The sequence below is a fragment of the Bacillus rossius genome, chromosome 3 (genome assembly GCF_032445375.1).
Source record: "Bacillus rossius redtenbacheri isolate Brsri chromosome 3, Brsri_v3, whole genome shotgun sequence".
In the NCBI taxonomy this organism is placed as follows: Eukaryota; Metazoa; Arthropoda; class Insecta; order Phasmatodea; family Bacillidae; genus Bacillus; species Bacillus rossius.
Genome location: NC_086332.1, coordinates 26,175,093 through 26,198,982, shown reverse-complemented (window position 1 = coordinate 26,198,982; position 23,890 = coordinate 26,175,093). Strand labels below are relative to the sequence as shown.

Sequence of the window (23,890 nt, the reverse complement as noted above, 5' to 3'; positions counted from 1 at the left end):
TTATGAGAAAAAACATTTAATTGCAATAAAATATCTTCTGATATGGCTATAAAAATAAGTAATAAAATATATGACTAGAACATGTAGAAAGAAATTTTTAAAACAGGTAATTTAGCAAACATAAGGCAAGTAACAAACATAATTCCATATTTACGTTAATAATACACTGAGCATACCGTAAATACAAAAAATTTAACATTCCACACCTTTTTTTACTTGTGATACATAAAAAAAAAGCATTAAGTACTAGATTACATTCTTGAAATAGCAAGACAATACAGATGTGATGATTTGTGCATTCATGCCTTAACTCATATTACAGAATGCCAGCTCATTGAAGAAAATAGGGAAAAAATTTCCAACAGACAACAATTGGGGAAACAATCAAAAACTAAGAGACAAACTTTAATAGGGTTTGTTATATAATTTTTAAAGTTTGCTAATGCCCAGTGCTTTCACAAACAGCTTCTCTTTGGCAAGAAAATCACGAAACAACTTCTTTACAACACAGAGTGGTTCACCAATGGCAGAAGTACATATTGCCTGGATCCACTGTTACAGACTATAGTCAGGCAAATAAAAAAGTATTCTTCCACATTCCCATGACTTGCAAAGGAAAGACATGTACAAGTCACTAACTAAATGTCACCACCGCAAAATTTGCAAGCAACCGGTTTTAGAAACTTTGAAATGGGTTAAGACACAAATAAGTATCAAAAAATGTTACCTACCCAAACTCACATACAGTTTAGTGCATTTAATTTCAAAACTCGTTTAGTATCTTCTGTTGGCTGACAGACAGATTTATCTTTCATTATGGAAACAACAAATATGTACTGATATGTTGCATTAAAAAGTCGGGAGAACGTGATTGGTCAACCAGCACTCGCCATTAGAAATCTCTGGTGACTCACTGAAGAAGAAGAAACTTAAAGTGAAAATGAAAGACAATTCTACTTGTAGCAAAGAATAAGAATACGTGTAAGTACCTGGTGAATTTACTAGAGCTGTGATGACATCCAGTATATATCAAGTAACCTGTGAATACTTAACACAATACATAGGCCTATTATAAATATTGATAATGGGTTTTTTATACATAGATAAATTTGAAATTGTATGCAGAAGAGAGCACTTGAACTAAACTTGATGACAAACTAACCAACACAAAAAGACTAAATACCATACAAATAATACAAATACAATAAAAACAGCAACCAACTACAAACTGCAGACTTATTAGTAACTGTATTGAGTCACTGAATATCATGCATACAAAACTTCTGTGTTGACAAGTAATGGAAAAAAATATAACTATAGTAGAATCCCACTGATGCGACCCCTCACGGTTTCCGGAAAAACAGACTTATAAACGGAATGGTCGTAATAGAGAATTCGGGGTATCGCCACATTGCCAGATACATACACGTGAATGCCGCTCGGGCAGTGTCTAGCCGAGCTCGGCGCGTCCACTATCGCACGAAAAGCAGTCTCAGCTGTCATGTTATCTTACCCACTCGCACAAAAAGCCGCTGAGAGAGCGTGAGAAACTCGTCCGGCCAGGCTGGCAGTAGCGGCGGCTTGACGTCATACGTGACGTGACGCTTACCTCTCAATCCCCTGCTAATTCTTCAAGGTTAATCCCTCCCAGAGCCACAAACAATGTAAAAACACCTTCCCCTCCTTTTCCAACTAACATTTCAACACATTCCCTCCCTTATTTCAACCTTCTGCGTGAGAAACTGTCAGCATCCTCCTCCCCTCCCACACCGAGTGCGGCAAAAGCCAGGTTGTATAGTCCATTCTCGGTAAAATAAATATTTTTATGGGCTTATACGACTGTCCTTCGCCGTTAATAAATACTTTATAAGTTATTATGATAAAATTTGTTTATTAGTCACACAGCAATTTCTGCTGAAAAATCACTAATACCTCAAATTTTATTGAATAGAAAAATTTAGCAGGGCCATAAATATATTTATTTTACTGCAAAGTTACTTTTCCATCTGCATTCTAACGTGTTTTTTTCATCTTTTTTTTTTACGCTGTGAAGGGACGTGGAAAAGATAATTGCTTGAGCTGTCAAAATAAACATCGCTGACGGCAAGGGCGGAAGCGCATCCTGTCGGTCTGTCGCTGTGATTATCTACTCCAAAAACATGTCACAGCATTTCAGGATAGCATTGTTCTTATATCTTTCGTTTATAGCCGAATGTTTTCTACCTGATCCACACATGTTCCTTCGCCACGTTTTGAACGAAAATAACCACCAGCCGACTAGCATAGCCGAACTCGCGTGACGCGAATTCACTTGGCGCGAGTATTTATCGGAACCCATTGTTCGGGGTATGCGAGTCCAAGGTGTATAGCATAATTCCACGCATTTTTTTTTGTTTATCTGCGCATGTGTGAAGTCAGCGATGTTATAGAAAAATAGCCGAGAACCAAACACTTGGCGACGTCGTTAACACAGTGAACACGGCTTTGTGTGGCCAGTGACACCTGAGATGCAGCTGGCAAGATCACACTAACCAGTCGCAAGACAAAGGCACGAGACTGGGACGGCAATAGACGCGCGCGTAGATGCTATCAGGTGATGCGCGCAGTTTACCGGTATTGGCTAGCGTGGACAGTCTAGAGAGGTGGTATCTATTTTTAGCCGTCTTTTGTATGCCTGCCTGCTTACAGTACAGCGCTCGCCAAGATAAACGTGAACACACAGCGCCCAACAAAGTGTAACTGACTTGTTTTTCAGCCGATTTTACTCAAATTTTCGACTTTCTCTGCTCAAATTTTTCATGGTTTCTCAAAAAACGGTCGTATAAACGGAATGGACGCATCAGAGGGGGGTCGCATCGGCGGGATTCTACTGTAGTAGCCAATATGTATTCTTACTTAGAGGTTTAGGCTCAGAAAAAAATAACTCTCAAATAATTTTAATAATTGTATCTCAATAAATAGATTTTTTTAAACTTGCTCTATTTTTATATTGGTGAGAAAATTTATGAACCATCTGACATAAAAATTGACTATATAATGCACTAATTATATGCTTCAAAACATTTCCTTTGGAAAAGATATGCAATCGTTATCAAAAAATATCCCAGAAATCACATAATTATTTATTTAAAATTCATTTGAACTGCATTTTAAACTTCAAAATAATTCAGTTTTTAATAAGCTACATGATTGACTTACTGAAGAAATTAACTCAAAAGCGACCAATTAAAAGAGGGAAAAGTGAAAGTACAAAAATCTTATGGATACAGTTACACAAATACACGCTCTAGGTCAGTTGTTACAATGCTATTTTACATAATACTGCGGTCAGTCGTAACAAGGTGGTCATAGTCAAACAGCACAAAGTTACAGCATTTCGTTTCCGTAGCACAGACCATATTCAGTGGGAACATTTAAAATTATTTATTTAACTGATGTATGATACTAATATCACACGAAATACATAAATAAAATTATAAAAATCACTCAATGTTTGACCACATGGTGAAAAGTTTTGTGTCCTGTCTCTTCAATGGATGTTCTTCTTTACTTCTATTGTTACCATGCATAATTTTAATACCTAACTGGTATTTACATATTCTGTTTCTGAAACATATCTTAACCATTACACCATCAGATCAAAAATGATCAGTATCTAAAAAACCGGTTGTCGAATTTAAACTGATTCTACAAAGCCGTGGCCCATTGAAAGCACATGTAAAAATCATGGGAGAGTGAGGCATGTCTTGAGAACAATAACTGCCAGAGAGCTGTTAAAAGAGTAATGTACACTGAATATTTAATGGAACAGTTCAAAACACGTAGTGTTACATAAATGAAAGTAATAAAAAGCATATCATGAGAACAAAATGATTTTATAACTGAGGTTACTGTATTTGAAACTAGTGATGGCCCGATATGCGATATCCGATATCGGAGATCGGTAATATCGGCACATTTTTCAATATCGGACATCGGTAAATACTTGCGATATTTTGATAACCGATGTTTGCTCTCGCCAATAATACTTCTCACATAACCTCAACTGTAATTCCAAGCTTATTTTCCGCGGGCGTAATTTATCTTTCTTCACGTCACCATATTACATAGTAATTCTAAGCATATTTTCCACTGAAACAATTTCAAGCCTATTTCTTCATTCTGATACTGCAATGCATCCCGACGGTACAATTCTTCCATGTGTACACAAATCCCAGTCATTAGTGCATATTTATTCGTTTCAGATATTCGCAAAATGTTTTCGCTTGATGAATTTTCGAAGTTCACTAAGTGTACATAAATTGAAAACATAAACGAAAATAAATACGATATTTAATTTAATAAGTGGTGTAGCCGCAAGTAAACATTGGGAAGAATAAAGTTGCTGCTTGATATGACCATAGAGTAGGATATAACAGGCATTTCCTTTCCGTGTCGTTTCATGGTCGCCAACTGCTGTTCTATACAAAGACGTTACGTAAGTTTTACAAAAGCTAAAATATGAAACGTATTTAAGTAGGGCAAGTTGCAGAAAAGGTATTATGTTGGCTATATTGAGTGCATTGCCAATAAGAGAATAACATAAATAAAGATGTGTGGTTTTATAAACTCTGCAGTACGTTTCAAAGTTGTATTGAAATTACTTTTCACGTATTTTTAACGTGTTTTCGCACCAATAAATGGAGTGATACACTTGAACAATGGTCACAAAATTTGCTAATTGAAGACCTTCCTTTCTAGCGTGTAGTTTACCGTGATGAAATTTTACAATGGGTACAAAAGTTGGTAAAGTTTGATGTTTTTCAGACTGTATTTTTCGTAGATTACAGTTGAGACACTGGACTAAGTACATGCAGTGACTTGTGAATTTGAATTTAGAGAGCTTATTTGTAGGCCATTATGATAATTTCGTTATTAGCTTTCATTTAATGTGAATTTACAATATTTTACAATTAATAAAAATAATATACATTCACATAAGTATGTTTTATTAATATTTAACATTTTTCACTAGGTATTGTCTCTAACAATACTCCAGAACCACAATTTTATAGAATCAGTATTAGAAATGAGATAGGCCCATTATCGGAATATCGGGTATCGGGTATCGGGTATTGGATCAGTAAATTTGGAAATATCGGAATCAGTATCGGTATCGGGTTTTTGGATATCGGGCCATCACTATCTGAAACTTATTAATCCTTGTTTTATTTCCCTTTGGTTCCACTGCTAAGCCAAAAGAATGCTCCTGTCCCGTGAAGTGAAGAGGCACAAAGATAAAGGATAGAGCACAAACAAATGTTGTTAATGACTTGTCATGTCAGGCATTTGTCTCACACACACATGCACACACACACTCACTCTCTCTCTCTCTCTCTCTCTCTCTCCCCCCCCCCCCCCCCATCAACCTCAGTCTCACGGATTTGTATCTCCAGTTGTAGAATAGCGCACAAATAAATTTTTGCTGGTGTACAGCTTCCTAATACGAAGAAAAAGAAGGAAATGTTATACATTTCTGTGGGAACCGCTAGTGTCATTATGAGCGAGAGGTGTGAAGCCCTCTCCAACCAAACAGCATAAACCTCAAACAAGGTCCGAAGAGATGCCATCTTGGAAGTGAGTAATGCCGAGGTCACCTATTGTCCAAAGGCATACAAATGCACAGTGAAAAGAAATTCAAACTGTACGTAAGAGAAGGCTAAGCTCCTGATGAATTAGGTAAGGCTTTGGATAAAGTTTCATATTTTAGCAAAGACTGCAAGACCACATTGTCTCCAGTATGAAGAAGTGACTATTACAACTATTACTGTATACGTATAGTAAGCTTTAATTTTTTTTTTTTGTTAATAACAACTGAATTAGATTTTAAAAGTTTTCAATCACTAATCACAAAATAGCCAAACAGTCTGATATTACTGAGAAATGCTCTCACATTCATCTAATATAAAACTTTATAATTACTTGTGAACAACTGTCACCCAAATACACAAGTCAAATTTCTTACACAAATGTACAAATGTACTTATGAACCAGTCTCACTGCTAAGAGAACCCACTACGTACATGAACTAAACTTTCCCCTTCCTCCACTTTGAATAAAATTAAGAGTTTATTTATATGCAGGGGTTAGGAAGTACTCTAAATAATTAACTAAATTTAACTAGTGTTCAAAACATTCTGAAATGGCACAAAATAAGGACTGCAAGCACTACATATCATAATAAAATATAAAAATACTAATATAATGTCAACAGCACGTATTGATACTTCAATTCATCAACAAGAATATGTTTATCCATATTCACCATAGCCATAGGCATATAGAAACCAATAACATCACACATTTTAACAAGTACTGTACAACAGAACTTTCTCCTAAACCTCTTCTGTCTTCACACCCCTTATTGGTGTCTGGTGTACTATGTAACATTCCTACACCTTCCTGTATTTTAGAAAACTTTTCTACATTTCTTTGAGTATATATCAAATACATGTGTTTCACTATTTTCATAATACACTACTTCAGACTGTTCATTTCAGTGCAACCGTACTAACCAAATATTATATTGTAAAAAAACTATGGTACAGCACAGCATAACATAATTTGATTCTGAAGGCGGAAGAAAGGAAACAGTATTACTCATATTCGCCAAAATACGAACATAAATAGTATTAAAATTTAGAGATATACGGACATAACTACAATATAATAAATACTATAAATACTACATTTCTTGAAACACAAATTGTAATAATTATATCCTTTTTTAAGAACTACCTTATTAAAGTTATAGTGTCTGAAGAAGTAATGCAATATTTAGTTACATATAGAACCAATAGTGTAATCAACAGATAACATTTTCAGTAATCTGCTTCGTACGTGCCATGATACAGCATGTTATATGAAGTGTACATCTGGCAACAGAGCACACCGAAACAAGGACAGTGCTAATGGTAAAAATTGTGCTCTGGAAAGAGAAGGTGAATGCCCATTTAAATGCACACTGCAATCTAAGGATTGCTGTGTGCAATCCTTGCGTGAAGGGCGGACTGAACCCGCTGGTGCTGCAACACAGTTACCAGGAGTGCAGTTCTCATAAACTGCACATCCGTACCAATGCACATACGACATAACTCAGTATCGATACAGTAGTGTGCGCACAGATGAGGCGACATCGCACTTCAGTCCAACTGTATTAAAAATTACAAAAATTATCACATGATCCAGCATGCAGACACAAATTGCATACATTCCTTCTGGCTAGTCTGATCAACCTGTAAGTTACTAAACAGAAAACCTTCAAAGGAAGCGAACTGTCAACGTACACAGACAGTTGTTGCAAAGCAATACGATTCTTGTGCATCGACACGACGTCGCGTGTCTGTAGAAGGCCGACGGCAGGCCGCTCAGTCGAGGGATATGCCCTGAATCCAGGAGCTGAGGTCGCTGGTGCCTTCGCACTCCATGACCGTCTCCTCAGGGGAGTCCGGGCCCACGAGCATCTGTGCCGCCGTCCTGCCCGTGAGGTAGGCCCCGTGCACCGTGGAGTAGAAGCTGCTGTGCGTGTGCTCCCCCGCAAACAGGAGCGTCGGCTGGAACAAGCAGCTCTCATCCCTCGACTGACGACTCGCAGGCACGTGACGACAGGACAACGCACTTCTACACACTACAATGCACACTGACACATTCGCACCCATGTGTAGCTGGTTAAACAGATGATTGAGCGCACTTTTTAAATAAACCTTTGAAAACATTTCCTGTCTGCAAGTTCACAAAGCCTGACCAACTCGTACATCTTTTCAAGAAGGCAGCAAATCAGGCACAGCATTTCTTTATTGTATCAAGGCAAACCTATTAAAAGTTTATTTATATATAAAAAAAAAGATGCATGGCCAACATGCATGTTGGAAGTGAAAAATTTACAGATAGAGAGAGAGAGATAGGGAATTTGAAGGATAGACACATATTTGAAACATGTGCACAAGGTTGAATGTACAGTTATGTGAGTGTTTAAGAATGTTTGCAAGTAGCTAAAGTGCTTAATTACACGAGTGAAGAAGTATGTAATTTCCAAAGTACACAAGTACCCAAGTATGCAAGTTGTGTTATAATGCAAACAAGCTATAGAGAGCTGCGGCTACAAGCTGTGTTTTCGGCAAGTTATTTGATAGCTCAAATACCACATATAAATTTGCCTTCAATAAAGTAAACAACGGAGGTTCCCACTGAAGATTCACAATTGTAACGAATGGTGACGAAAAAAAGCTGTCATACAGTAGTCTGACTAATTTATTTGTTATTGAGTCGTCACTTGACTAACCCAACCAACTGTAATGAAGATTTTTCTAACTAGAGGCGTGACATTTATCAGTCAAGTTACGCAAATATTCAGTGAGGTGATAAGTCACCTATCGGTACTTTGCTTGAGACATTTTATAGTTTAGTGCTTTTTTTTTGCAACAGTTAGCACCCCTGTTAAATTTTTTTGCTGCAGAATTTAAACTTTTTACAAGCATTGTGTTGTGATGTAGCGGCAAGTAAAATTTAAAACTGCAAATTTTTGTGCATTTGTAATATGTACAGAGGCAGCCGGGAAATTTTTAATGCTGGAAGTAACTTTTGTTTTCTGCATGGTGAAGCGGCTTTTTGGAACTGCTCCATTTTAATGCTGTACTTCGTGCATGAGTACTTGACTCCTGGTAATGCTCACTTTTAAAGCCTGGAACTGCTAACTATGAAAGGTTAATCGGACATTTTTTGGTAAGTCTCATTGAGCTGCGTGAGTTATGCCAACAGACATTGGTTTGTCAGTTTGAAAGACAACGTTTATTTCTAGGCAAGTGTTGTACCGAAATTTCAGCAGGAAGCAACCATAAAATTGATAGCAAGATTTATTTAAGAAAAAAACAGCACTGAAATATTCTTATTTTGGGTGACGAAATATGACAAACTGCACTGGGAAGTGCACTTGGAGTGACACCATCACACATGCAGGTAAAGCAGCAATGTGCGAGTCAAATAGTGAGTGACAAAGAGCATGTACTTCAGACTTCGATAGTAAAGAGAACTTTTGGAGTTTTCAATCTGATTTAGTACAACACATCTTAATTTCATGTACAATTATTTTCGTATTCATTATTATAAGGAATTTATATAGTTTTTTTTTTGTAATTTTTAACAAGACATTTTTTGTAAAGCTTTTTCATGCACAAATGTTCCTTAGATTATGTAGGATGCTGGTGTCACATAAATTTACGGGTATGATTTCAAAGCTTGTTTGTGTATAGGAAATGGGCTCAGGCATCGATGTTGTTAAATATTTTATTTTATTTGCTATAATGATACTATACTCACTACTCAGTTTAGGAAACAAATAATTTCATGAGCTCAAACAAAGGTTTATACAAGTATGTATGTACAATGGCAACCCTTACTTTTTTGATTTTGTTGAAGCTTATACAGCTTTCCCTTTAAGAAACTATGCAATTTAAGCACATAGCTATAAACCCTTCTGCGGTTGTTGAGGTTGTCTGCGTAACATCTGCCTAATAGAAGTGACTGGGATTGAAAGTTTTCTGCTGTTTTAAATTTTGGGGAAAAAAAGGGAGAGAGAGAGATTCTCTTGCTCCCAGTTAGGCCACATGATGTTGCCAGACTTCCCTTTCCCTTCCCAAGTATCACACATGCAAACATTGCACTCTCACTAAAAAACCACCAGCAATGGTGAAAATATTTGGCAGTACCAATGGCAGCGTAGTTTTTAATTATTTCTTACATTGTTTACAATCTTTTATAAATGTTATGTTCCCAATTATAAAGATTAATGTAGTGACATCAGTTTTTGTAAGAAAATCAGTAACTTTTAAAGGTGATAATTACCTGGCAAAAAAAATATCATTTATATAAAATTTTAAAAAAAGAAGGGAAACTAAACCTTCTGTAAACTTATTTTTAATCAGATGTTAAGCTCTAATAACCAGTAGCATTATTTCTTGTGCCAGAGAGCACATTGCTAGTACATAATCATGCTGTTTTATCTTCCTTGCTCTCGCTGCTCTGTGATTAATATATGTATGCCAGCTTTTATTACTGTAATATAAAATTAATAGCCATTAATGTATTCATTCATGAAAATGTTTCTTTGTGACTTAAAAAACAAAACTACTAAATGGTTTTGCATTGCATTTAAATCGTGATACACTATCAGTGGTTCACTACGGAGCACGTTAGCTTCGTACGAATGATGCATTACCTTCCTGTGTGTGGGGCTGCTGTAGACAGGCTGAGCGATGTTCTCAATGTCTTCCTGGCAAGCCCCGACAGCCATGGCTGTGTATGATCCTCGTGTGAAGGGCTGGCTGAACCAGCTGGTGCTGCAACACAGTTACCAGGAGTGCAGTTCTCATAAACTGCACATCCGTACCAATGCACAAATGATTAGTAGCAGTTGCGGCAATGCACAAAACAACACGGCTCATTTGCAGCCTTGAAAAGTAATGTGCCCAAATACTACTGCTTGCTTAAAAAGTTCTTTATTCACTGAAAAATGGATCAAATGTTACACAAATTCAAATATTAATTATTCATAACTAGGGACACATCATGTGGTGAATTGCGATAAAGCCGAAATAACACCGAAAAGCATCTCAGTAAACTGAAATGCAAGTTATTTCACCATAGAGCACTGAAATTCAACAAAAAATCATGTAAAACAGCATATTTAATCAAAACTCAATTTAGATTACAAAAATGTAATCTTTTAATATATTAAATTCAATGAATGTAAATTATTTAACATCAACTAAATAGATTGGATTTATTTTATATTGCAACTGTTGTTAGTAACTAATTTTTACATTAAGACATTGGTACATTTTTCAATCACACATCTTGCTGATTTATTTTTATTGTTCCCAGTAGTTAGACATGCTTCACAAATTATTATATTGTTAAGGTGCACGAGTCAAATTGACACTGTTTCGAAGTATCATTGAACAAGTAAGTGTCTCATTTATTGAAAATGGTGCCATCTTTATGAATAAACGGAGTTCACAAAAAATAAAAACAATAACATGGAGATCTCTTGTTTAAAAATGAAATTGGCCTAAAAATAAAACCATATAAGCTTGTCTCTATTCGTTACTAATATGTACATATGAAAACCATTGTTAACATGTGATCACACAACTTGGACTTCTCTGACTTCTAGTATAAAAAATATAAAACATATTTAATTACCAACCATTTACAGCAAACTACCCAGTGTCATAATTAAACATTTGAAATACATCTACAAAAATTATTTCCTAATCACTGGTGACTTGAGTTCTTACATTAGTTGTGTACTACTTAACCTAGTCATGCAGAGGCTATGTGGCCAGCCAGCCAGCCAGCCTCTAACTATGGCTATTAAGAAGGGACAGCAATCATTAGGTAGCTCAGACTATTTCACTTCGAATGTGCAGTATAGGAAATATTGTTAAATGTTAATTGGTGATGGGACAGTAGGGAGAAAACTGTGAAAACCGAGATCAACTACATTTGGATCCACGATTCCCAACACTTTTGAAAAATATCAACATTTCACGAATATCGGAAAAATTGTGCATATTAGAGAAAAAAATCGTGGAATAAAATTGGTTGCAAATTTATTTATGATGAAGAAATTTTTCTACTAATTTTTTGTAGCCTTAATTATGTATGCTCTCCGCTAGTGGAACAGCTTAGTTGAAAACATAACTTTACAAGTCAGAAAATGTGGTACTTTTTTCATATTTTTGTCATAAAAATTTGTATAATGAAAAGTTTAAATGTAGTTGTTACTAGCAATTTAAAAAAAATTGTCATTAAAAAGATTTTGCTATTTAAATGTTTTTTCTTATTCCATATATTGTATGTTCCCAAGGAATAGTAAAAGAGTAAAATTATTAAATTAAGTACGTATTTATTATGTATAGTATCTTCAAGCTATTGAAATTTCATTTAATAATAAAGTTGTGTGCATGCATGAAAAATACTTGCGTAGTGTTTATGTTGGTAATTCCTTAGAAAAAAATGAAGTCTTAGAAATATAATTGAGAACAGAAAATAAAAATGAATAATTGGAACTGTAAAATAGTGGAAACAAACTATCACCAACGCCATTACAGGTCAACACTTTAAGGATGAAATTTCACCTTTTTAGTTAACTTACACAATTATCTTATTTATTTGTCAAAATCACATTCTATAAAGCTCTTTTTGTTGCAAAGGAATGTTTTCCAGCAAAATTACATAGGATTACAGCAGGTTTTAGTTCACAGCTGAAACAATTTAAATCCCTACACATTTCACAATCATAGTGAAGACCACGAAACATACCAAATGCAGCGTTTAGGTTTCGGAACAAATGGATCGTTGAGGAACATCCGTAAGATTTCTGTACACTTGTCACCAACTTCTTCGAGGGAGAGCTTTTCCATGTACTCTGCCTCCTTGCCAGAGATCCAGCCGAGCAGAAGAGTGTCCGACAGCTTGGAGAAGGAGTAGATCTTGCGAAACCAACACTTGCTCAAATCATCTGACAAACAACACACAGCTGTGGGCAGTGAACACGCAAAGCCAGGGAGGAAGTTACATGTGACATTTTCCAACTGACTGCATCGAAGCTCCAAGCCAACTAGAAACATTTAATTGGCCAGAACAAAGAGTCTGTCTGCAGGTCGCTTGCTTACACACACACACAAACAGTGTGGGTATTACTGCATAAACTGCATCCCTCAACTCTCTAGTTGTCTATGCACTGACCTGCACAGTTCACAGTGTAAGTAGGTAGGTACACAGGAAGGCAGCTAATTTCATTTATTTTTATGCCCCTTTTTTCAGTATTAGCTACTCCTATTGCTAAAACTGCTTTACAATAGACCTCACATACAGTTTGAATAAAATATAATTTCTAAAGTTCAACTTCCTACAAAGTTGTAGCAAGAACTAGCTACTAAACCAATTTAGTTTCAAGTTAAGACTACTAAACTTTCAACATGGATAAATAAGGGTTTTTGGACATCTCGTAAAAATTGAGGTTGTTGAAAAAAATGAGGAAAGAAATGGTGAGCTAGAGCAGTGACAGAATGTATTTTTTGGGGAAAACAGAAAAACCTTGACAACCCCATCTTACTGCATTATTTCCCAATTGTCAAAAATTTGGGCCCAATACCAATGACTTCTGCAGTTGATTTTAGTACACTGTGATTAATCTTCTAGCATTTTTTTTATCCTCTGTAAACACCATGTTTTATCAAGTTTTTACAATGGTACAACATTCATACATCTTCTAGACTTTTGTGCCAACAAAATTACAAAAACAAAAGGCTTCAATAGGGCAAACAATCACTTTACCCAATAAATGCACTCTATCATTATCCATAGTGCTTAATGCCAACAAGAACTACAAACTGTACACCCAGAAAAGCCTTACCATCAAGTGAATCCTCATCATAGTCATGCTTCTCCCACAACAGCATCACCTCCGAAATATCCGGATTGAGGAAAGGTCGGTCGTACTCCAGAATAATTTTGTCTACCGTCCCAAACAGCAACCTGTCTATAGAGTCCAGTTTGTACCGAGGCAAGGGTGGCGAGAATAACGTAGCAGCCTTTTCCTTCAACACTCCAAGTGGCACAGTGCATATCACGTGGTCTGCAAGGAAACGCCTCCCGTCCTCACACTCCACCACGACGTTCGCGGGAGGTCCAAGGGAATTGGAGGTGGACGGGTCCCCTTTCACCTTACGGGGCTCCGAAACATCTCCAGGTGGCTCCTCGCCGCCGCCTGCGAGCGGCTCCTCTTTCACCGTCTCGTCGGAGTCGTCCGACTCGTTCCCGACATCGCCATTGGCAAGCAGTTCGATCCCCGAGTCTCCGCCAGGGCTGGCGAGGTGCGAGGAGAAGGCATCGGCCCGCCATCGCACGGCGGCCACCGCACACCTGCACACTATCCTGTCGGCCGGGATGTCCCTGGTGACGGGGCTCAGGATGCTGCTGTAGCCCGACGGCAGCACGATGTTGCCTCCCTGCAGCTCTGAGTAGCTGCCCAGCTCCAGCAGGTCTATCTCGTCCATGGAGTGGCAGCCTGTGATGCAAGTCTCCCGCTTCAGCAGGCAGTCGAAGATCAGCTCGCTAAGGTGACGCTTCTCTGCGTCCCCCTCCATGGCGTGCTGGAGGAACAACGCCACCTCCAGGTTGATGTGCTGACCGACGCTGTTCACTCCCGCCGGTGGCAGGTAGTTTGACAGGAAATACTCTTCACACCGGCGTAGGAAACAGACGTACGCTTCGTATATCTCCTGCAAGGAAATAATCGGGAATACAGCAAGTTGTTATAAGCCAAGCCTCAACTAAATCTCTGTAAGTTTAGGAGCCAGGCACAAAATCAAGAAGCCAGTGATATAAAAATATACGTATATACTTTTGTGAAGAGTTCTACCCTTAAATTTTATTTTAACATTAAGGTATGTAGCTTCTCGGTAGCCTCAGTAATTTGAATTAACTTATTATAATTTAAAAACTGTCCCGGTTTCTTGTAAAAACAAAATTGGCTAATGTATTCAAAACCACTGTATCTTAGAAGTAAGTCTCTAGTGATCTGGAGCCTGGGATTTGTAGAGCCCTGTTATAAGCCTTCTTGTAATGTTATACTGACGAGTTACGAAACTTGCTCCAAAACACAATACTGACAAGTCACTAATAATGATTACAAATTTATAACTAACAATAGTCTACCCACCTTACATTTAAGAGGCCTTAACTGTGATACTACGAAGCACAAATAACAGTCACAAAGATAATTCAACTGAACACATACCTGTAATAAATGAAATGGTATTTGCTTGCCCTGTTCAGTAGATGCAACCACTCTGTGGGGCTTGGGGATGTGCACAATGTCTATTAAACCATTAGCCATTGCTAATTCATACATAGGATTGCCAAGAACTCCATGAATCCAGTTGGCTCCGAGTTCCACACGCTGGCACCCTGTCACAGACAACACCTACAATCAATAGCACCTCTTTAAGAACCAAAACATCAGTCTATCAGGGCTTAATGTCTTGCGATATCTAGGTCATCACAGATGGTGAGGGGGTGATGAGATGAGAGTGGAGTATTGACAGAATTAATGGAAGAAAAACGAGTACCCCAAGAAACTTTACCAGCTCATGGCAAAGCTAGACACATTTACTACTTGCAAAAAACCCAGATTCGGCACTGCTGAAAAATTGAACCCAATCGCCCGGATGTAACTGGGAAAGGATAAAGAAAGGCAATTTGTCTCCTGAACTCCTAACCTGAAGAGATAAAGCTTAGCCAATTTAATTCTTTTTATTGTTTTATTTTATTGATTCAAACTAACTTGGTGCACAACAACTGCATCCATTTGTTTTAACATTTTGTTGTTTATAACAATGTTGTGTACCTTGAATTATCTTCTCAGTGTGTCTGTGAGTTGGATTACTTGAATTGCTTCATTTTCATACACTTATACAAAAGCCACATGCATAACACATACAACTACAACAACATATAAATTAATAGTTTTCATAACTCTTTATTCACCCTAAAACAAAAGTATTACATAATAATGTATTTCACTAAGGTTAGCTCTATCTGTTGGCTGTATTTGGCCGAACAACGGCATCATAATTAAGTGCTTTTGGCGCAACGTAGAAGTCATTCTGTACAAACATTACAAACTATCATTTGATTAATCCCTAAAAACAGACATTATAAAATACAGCTGGCAGGTGGAGATATTCCTAAATGTATTTTCAAGATTTTCTTTATTATTCAGAGAGCTGCACATCAACCAGATTGTGTCACAGCCTTCAGGACCGAAACCCATGCTTTCCTGCACAATTTTTCTTTTACCCCCCAAAAAAAGATTGATACAGAAGAGCAGATACATGGGAGCCTTCTTTTACTGGCTCAACCATCAAAATAACAGCTGATCTATAGTGGAATATAAGTTTAAACTTACTACAAGGCCTAGGGCTATTTTTGAGGTACCAGGATAAAAATGTGGATTGTAACAAAAACATCTCTGTTGTCTCGCCTTAGAAACTTCTTAAATATTAGCTTCAAAGACTTAAGTACCATGTATTTTTTGGTATTTAAAGTCATCTTGCTGATATGATCTTGAGTTTACTTTATGGAGGCGGGACAGCCGGATGAGGGCGGCCCGGTGTAAACTGAACAAAACTGGCACTCTGTCCATTCTGTTCAATGTAACTCATGACCCAGACATGGTAATGCAGTGATTCAGGTGTCTCTGTATAGAGTTTGTCAATATTGATCAACTTTAATAATAAGTATACTCTGGACAGTGTTTCTTCATAAAAAGTTACAGTACATGTGCAAAAACCTAAAAAAATCTGCATGTCGCCTCAGGCCGCGCAACACCCAGTTGGAAGTAAAGCTTACACATATCGCTGGAAAGAACATGCTCTGGTTTACACGCAGGTACCACAATGTCTAGCATTGAGCGAGAGAAACAGTTTCAGGAATGTCTTAAAAGTTTACGCAGCATGCTTGGTGAATGATGGCATAATCACCTCTACCACTGCTGTTCCTGATCCGATGGACAAAGCAAGTGAAGAAGACACCCATACATCTGTCAAACACGTCTATGAGCCAATGGATATCAACATCAGTCTAATAAAATTGATGCAGGATAATTGAGTTCGGTTGACAAGCGCCTTAAAGCTATATTCAAAAACCAAATCAGTTTGGTCCAATTGGCAGCGTTTGGGATTGTCTTTGGTTCAGGTAAGGTTTAAACAAAGCGATAGCATCGACAAAATATGCCTGGTGGATGCAAACATCAAAGATCATGCACTCTTTAACTTCTTGGGTAGTATATATACATCGTAAAGTGTCAGATGAAGATGAAAGCTGTGTCTATAAATAGATCCTGCTATATTCAGCAAACTTGACAAAATTGTTACCAAACTATACACCAGGCATGGAAGCTCCGATTGTTCTCTGACAATAAAGATTAATGACATAAAAGCTACCTCATTGACTTCATTAAGAATGAATTTGGGATAGCTACCTGGCCCACAGTACTAATAGACCTTCGGCAATACCACAATCCATTTTACAATAACCACATACATCTATATTGATGTTATGTCTTTGGCGCGGTGCACACCAGAGCGATACGATAGACGATACGATAGACGATGCGATAAACGATACGATACGCATCGCGACGTAAATACGACATGGTTCCATGGAATGTGTGGCAACTATATGGAAGCAACGTAAGTAGGTGCACACTAGCGCGATAATGATATGATAGCGATACTGATTGGCGTCGTATCGAGGAGGCTAAACAGCGTGCTGGTCGCACCAGGCAACAGTATCGATTCGTGTTCCCTTCACGAAACATGGCGGGTTCGCAGGAGGATGTTGTTACGATTATTGCATTTATCAAACATGTAGAAAACAAGCCTTTTTTGTGGAACTACACCCTCAAAACGTATTCTAGGACGGATGTGACTAGTTTGTCATGGAAAAACATAGCAGAAGAAATGAAAGACACAGGTAAATGACCCATCAGGGTCAGGAAAAACAAAAAAAAAACCTATTACATTGCAGCACATCTTGCTTTCCTCCGTCCCTATATGAAGGGAACGACTACGTAAGGGAATGCAACCGTACAAGAAGGGGATCACGACGAGGAATCAGAAAATCGTCATGCATGGCAGATAGACAGTGATTTACAACAATCAATAAATAGTGTCATGGAAGAATCATTGGGTATGCCAGAGGGTACACATTAAGATGTGGATTCTGAAATTCTTCCAACAACCCCACGTGTCAAAGAAGAGGAAAGTGGTAACCCCTACACACGACATGGACAAAGCATTTGTTAAATGGCTTGCCTCGAAAAAAGAAGAAAGAACTAGGAAACTGGAAAACGAAAGCGAACAAAATGATTCTGATTGGCTGTTTTTAAGGTTGTTGTTGTTGCATGATTTCAAGAAACTGGATGACAGGCGCAAAAGAAATATTAAAGCTAAATATATTCTACAGCTTAACGAACAGTTGAATGATGCTGAGAGAGAAGCATCAGGCATGTTTTCTTCACAATGTGATCCGTCTGCTTACAGTACTCCACATGAGATACATTGTCCTATTCCAACCACTGTACTCTCAGCCAACAACGTTCACACAGTTTCACACACTGATTGTTTATCCAATAACATCGACACAGTTTCATTAACTGTATTGCTTTAACATTTGTGTGATGCAAGTAGTGTTTCTTTCCTTCGTTTTGACTGTATTGTATTCTCTTCTTTTTCTATACATAATGAATGTAGTCACTATATACCGCAACTTACTCTATGACCTCTTAATTGCTAATAACATAGTTTACTTACCTTAATGTAATAAGTAATTTCTCAGCAGGTGAAACAAAGCCTGTATTTAGTGTCTTGGCTTCGCGATTCCTCTGAAACTAGCTGCTCCAGAATGTGAAACGTTTCTGTGCTCATCCTATACATTTCATGAAATTTTTTTTCGTTTTGTCGGAGTTCTCGGCCAACCACAGCCGAACTATGTTTAATATTCATGACATTATACGGATGTACCCAGTACTTCCTTGCCCTTTTCCATTTAAGAATTTTTAGGTACCTGTAAGCCACTACAACATCCTCGTCAGAAGAACTCATCATTACAAATGAGGCTTTTATCGCTTTCTGTATTGCCTATAGCATTGCTCTGGTGTGTACCTGAGAGTTGACAAGATAAAAGTTGCATCGCGCAAAGCGATCCCACGCTTATCGCATCGCCTATCATATTGCTCTGGTGTGCACCGCGCCTTTATCCCCTTGACTACTAGACATTTGTTATTTTGAAATAAATTTAAGTACTGTTGAGTGTTTGTCTTATACAAAAAATAAAAATAGGCACGCAGCAATGTCTCTCTTTAATTTCAATCCAATACGCTACAAGAAGTAGCTCTCTGCCATAGATGAGTTAAGTTAAACCATCAGCTTGCACCCAGACACAGCTCAAATTTTTTAAATTTTTTATGACCAATCTTTTAAGTTAATATGGTGGTTAATAGTTAGTTAAAAATTTATATTATTATAGAATAACGCTGTCAGAACACAATATATTATCAAGTAACCTATATATAACATTGCCCCAAAAATATAACTGTGCACAAATATGAGATAATAACTATTTTTATGAAAAATATTGAAGTGTTTTAATGAAAAACACCATAAAAGTTACAATATTTTTGATTCATAATCAAACTGTTTGTGGTTATTCTTAATATTTAACAACTATATTTCTTTAGTTCCTACTATCACAAGAACCCTCACTTACTATCTTAAAAAAAAAAAAAAAAAAATGACAGCTGCTATGCACACCACTCACATTCCAGATGAAAGCATCATGAGCATAATCTAGAGCCGTGAGGGACAACTGGCAGCCCGGCCTGCTACATTTACATGGGCATTACATGGCACAGCCCCCCCCCCCCCCTCCTTCACGCCCTCTTTATCTCATTCTCTCTCTCTATCTATCTATATATATATATTTTTTTTTTCTTTCTAGTTTACCTAAGTGGGACTTTTAAGAATTTTATAATGTTTGTAACATATAAATAGACATTACATTTGTTTTTAATAGGTGCTAACTTGCCATACGATAATGTATGTTTTGTGGAACAGTCACTTAGGTAGCGAGGAAAAAATTAATAAAGTAAACACAGTTGGAAGGGCGGTGACCAAAGGTAATAGTGAGGTCAACCTAACTTTAATTTTTTTTAAACCATTATTAAATTACTAAGAGATGTTATTGCATATATTTATACTTTTGGATTTTGGAAAATTTTCTAATTGGGAAAAACTATGAAGAAGAATGAGAATGAAAATGTGCAACCTTAATTCATTAAAAACAAGAAAATATTGATAAAAATATTTCTTAAATAGCTATTACTAAAGATTTTTTGTCAAATGATATAACATAAGGTAATGGAATATGAAGAATGAGATTTAAGGGGAAGAAATTATATTAATCATAGCATTATCACAAAATTGTGGCATTCCTCCTTGGTGCATGAACAGAGTGAGAGTGTAGGCAATACCACTAACTGCAACATTAACCAGGGTGTGCATACTTATTGCGTGATATATCAGTGCATGATAAAACTGAAAAGGGGTCATGTCTTGTTTACCTGATTTCTGATTGGTTGAGAAAAAGGAGGAAAATTAATGATGTCATATTAGTAGGGCCTAGAGGTAGGAAAAAGAGTTTTGGAAGTAATAAAAAATGGGTAGAGCTGGAGGGCAATGTTTTGAATGTAGCATTCAGGTAATGGAAGTTATTGAGTTGGTATAACTGGAGGTTATTGTTTTGTCATCGGGATCATATGTTATTTTACTTTAGTAGTGGTTTAAATGTGTGTGATTGTGAGGTGAGTTAAAATCACTGTACGATTGATGGAGAATTTTGAAGTATACAAGAAAACTCAGCAACAAGTGCAAGAAAATTGTTAACAAACAAGGTTGGAATTAGTTTAAAGAGAAAAAAGTGGAGACTTAAATACGTCCAAAAAGAGGAAAGTCTGATGACGGAACAGTGTAACATGTGATAGAAGTCAGTTAAGCTTTTGGTATGTTACATTCTAACGGGATAAGCAAGGGGAAATGTGGATCATGACGAAAGAACTGTTGGTGCAACATTTTTCGCATAATATATTATGGGTTTAGGATTTCATAATGAAGAATGAAAAGCTACCCAGTGAAGTTTGGTTTTAGATTCTGGCATTTCACAATGTGAAATAGAGAAATTTTGAGATGAATATTTCTCTGTATTGAGAAGTAGACTACACTCCCATTCGGTATAGTCAATTTTGCGATACCAGTATTTAATTTTGTGAAAGTGAGATCTTTGGAAAGAATATTTTATTGGTATTGTGAAGTAGACTACCGTCCCACCCGGTCTAGTCTATTTGTGATTCCGGCAATTTATTCCTCAAAATTTATGACTTTTCCACAACTTTTATTTTTCAAAAGCATGAACATTTGTAATAAATAGAGCACCGAGTTATATTCCACGATACCACCTTAAGCTAAAAAGTCTAGACATCATTTTGTTGATAATTAAATTTCAGTATTGCAAAACAGACTATAGCAGGATGGATTAAAGTATAGTTTACGATACCAAAAAAGCATAGCATTCCCACCCAAAATCCCCAAATTCCCGCGAATGTAGGGATAAAAATGATGTACATGACACCCTCTTGGAGACGTCATCAATATTATGGAATCGTAAACGAACTATTCCCACTGAAATTAATGACAATTTTCTATTAGGAAAGGAAAGGTAATACTAGGACATAGTTTTTTATTTCAAACGGAATGAAAAAACCTGAAAACCAGGTTTTCACACACTACAAACGTCCCTAAATTTACCCTGAATGGATGGTATCTTAATTCATAATGGTTCGTGAAAAATAACAGTTTAAAGCTTACATTACAGTACTTGTGTTTTCACACTGCCGCCGCCATTCACTGTTTACCCGCGAGTGTGTATCTCTTTGTTTGCACAACTGTGGCCAACTATGGAGAATTAAAAATACACTAATTTTTCCATTTCATATATTGAAGTTTAACCTTGGATCCTGAAGGCTTGATCCTGATGACATGATCTTGGCTTGATCCTCTGTACGTGATGCTTGCTGTTTTATTTTAATACGTCACAATATTCTAATAGCATGATCTTGTTGGCATCCTGTGCACAGCAGCTATCTTAAGCATGATTACGCACAGAATGTAGAACAAATGTTTTATATTAAGAGTATATGACAAATCATGTTTAATCATTATTCCATCAAGAGCAAAAGTGTCATGTGTTATTAATACAGCATTGCATATGAATTAGTTAACCACATTATATAGAAAGAAAAGCGCGGTCAATACGGTAGAACGACACAGTAGCTGATTGTAATCTGTAATATTCCAACTAGCTAAAACAACCGGCAAAAGTAATTTTGTAAGTACAAAAGGTTAAAAATGGTTCCTTTTATAGCATACCTGTTTCGATAGATACAATACGACCTCCAACACGTCCCCTTGCTTCCAAAATTTTAAAGTCAGTGATTCCATTTTTTAATAAGTGGTTAGCTGCAGATAAACCAGCCATACCTGCTCCAATAATAACAATTTTACATTTGTCAACAACGACTTCATTACTAGCAGACGCCATTTTTATTAATAAACTCATAGAACAGCAGCACATTAAGGTAGAACGCACAAATTAGCGAGGAAATAAAAAGCTTGTGGTCCCATCAAATTATGCATTTCGTCGAACTCCTTGGTGCATTAGAAGCATGGTCTCAACTACATCAGAAACAGGCATCGCTGAAGGAACATAGACTCTCCAACGCGTTATTCTATTTTAAAGGGGCGAACAAAAAATTAACGAACACTTTAATGTGTCTCTTTACCGGGGTTGTCATATAATTTCTCGAGATAGATTAAGCCTTAAATTTTAGGCTATAAAATCTGAGATTCCTAAAATATTGTTTAAAGTGTTGTCACTGTCTCGTGTTAAAGAGTCCCGACTTGAGACTAACACCGGTCCGGCTGCCTTCCCATCAAAGCTATCAAGTTATTGAGGAATGGGACTCGGCGTTGATTTGATTTGATTTGATTTATTATTTCATTCAATAGACCATACAATGGTATAGAATATGTCAAAAAAAATTACAAATAAACATAAATACAAACACATAAACAGGTACAAGAACAGTATTAAAAGCATTGCATAATTAAAATAATATAATACAACAGCTGCTCTTCCGTGAAGAATATAAAAGAAATTATATATAAAAGAAAAGTCATTCATAAAAAAAAATTACGATGCTAACTCCTGTTCATAAACATCTGTATTATAAAAAGCCTTATGTGATAAGTAAAAATATAATTCCTTTTTAAATAAATTAATTTGGTCCATATTTTTTAGAACTGATGGTAATTTATTGAATAATCTAATACCAACATTTCTAACTGACTGTAAAGTTTTTTTCTTATTAACCCTTTGCAGATGAAAATCTGCATTAATTCGTGTGAAATGCTCATGAATATTAGTATTTTTTAAATAAATTAATTTGTTTTTATAAATAAACAATAATACTTTGTAAATATAAATACAGGGCACAGTAAGAAGACCTAAGGATTTCTAAATATCACGACAACTGTCCAAACGTTTCATGTGGAGTATAATTCTGATAAAATTTTTTTGTATAATAAAAACTGATTGTAGATGATGTCTATACTACCCCAATACATAATTCCATAGCTGATTAAAGAATAAACATAGCCAAAGTAGGTAGACCATAGGCATTGTTTGGAAGTTATATGAGAAAGTACTTTAAACTGCAGTCCGCCACGGTCTCGTGTTCGAGGTCGGGCGCAGGTCCTAGCGGGGTGACTGGCTTTCTTAGAGGTTTCTGTTCCGGGAGGGCGCCAGGCTAGCTCGGTGTCTAACCGTGTGATGGTCGTGGGTTCGTTGCCCCAGCGTGGCCCGCTAGAACCGTCGGCGGTGATGGAATTTGTTTCCTGATTAGGTTGGGTTGTTTAGGTTAATTTACATACACTGTTCTGGTTGTTCTACGGGTGTAACGTAGCGCACGGGATGTGCGGGGTGGACGTTTTATTGTTCACAATTTACTCTGGTTCATTACATTGGGCGCGAGGTCTACTCGGCGGTACATGACTGCCAGTGAGGCGTCGGAACACGTAGAAGTTTTGATTACACTATTATTACAATTACACTTGACAAAACGGCACTCTGTGGTGATTTTACGTACACGATTACACTGCACACGTTATCT

At 36.9% G+C, this 23,890-nt stretch overlaps 1 protein-coding gene across 2 annotated transcripts; it reads right to left on the bottom strand.

Moving 5' to 3' along the window:
• On the bottom strand, nucleotides 1-22,292 carry LOC134530403 (spermine oxidase). 2 transcript variants are annotated; one of them, XM_063365198.1, is made up of 6 exons: nucleotides 22,089-22,292; nucleotides 14,843-15,012; nucleotides 13,457-14,324; nucleotides 12,361-12,559; nucleotides 10,253-10,373; nucleotides 1-7,592 (listed from the first exon to the last, which is right to left on the bottom strand). In XM_063365198.1, exons 1-6 carry the CDS (start codon nucleotides 22,276-22,278, stop codon nucleotides 7,407-7,409), a joined length of 1,734 nt encoding a protein of 577 aa, XP_063221268.1. In that variant the 5' UTR covers nucleotides 22,279-22,292; the 3' UTR covers nucleotides 1-7,406. The 2 variants fall into 2 exon arrangements, with proteins under 2 accessions (XP_063221268.1, XP_063221269.1); XM_063365199.1 differs by having other exon boundaries at nucleotides 14,843-15,028; nucleotides 22,089-22,175.
• Between the last annotated feature and the right edge of the window lie 1,598 nt (nucleotides 22,293-23,890).

Excerpts from the sequence above, each read along its gene's own strand:
- LOC134530403 (XM_063365198.1), bottom strand. The coding sequence starts at position 22,278 with ATGAGTTTATTAATAAAAATGGCGTCTGCTAGTAATGAAGTCGTTGTT. Across the intron at positions 15,013-22,088 it reads TATTGTATCTATCGAAACAG|GGTGCCAGCGTGTGGAACTC; the intron begins GTATGCTATAAA and ends TGTCTGTGACAG. Across the intron at positions 10,374-12,360 it reads AAACCTAAACGCTGCATTTG|CACCAGCTGGTTCAGCCAGC; the intron begins GTATGTTTCGTG and ends ACTGTGTTGCAG.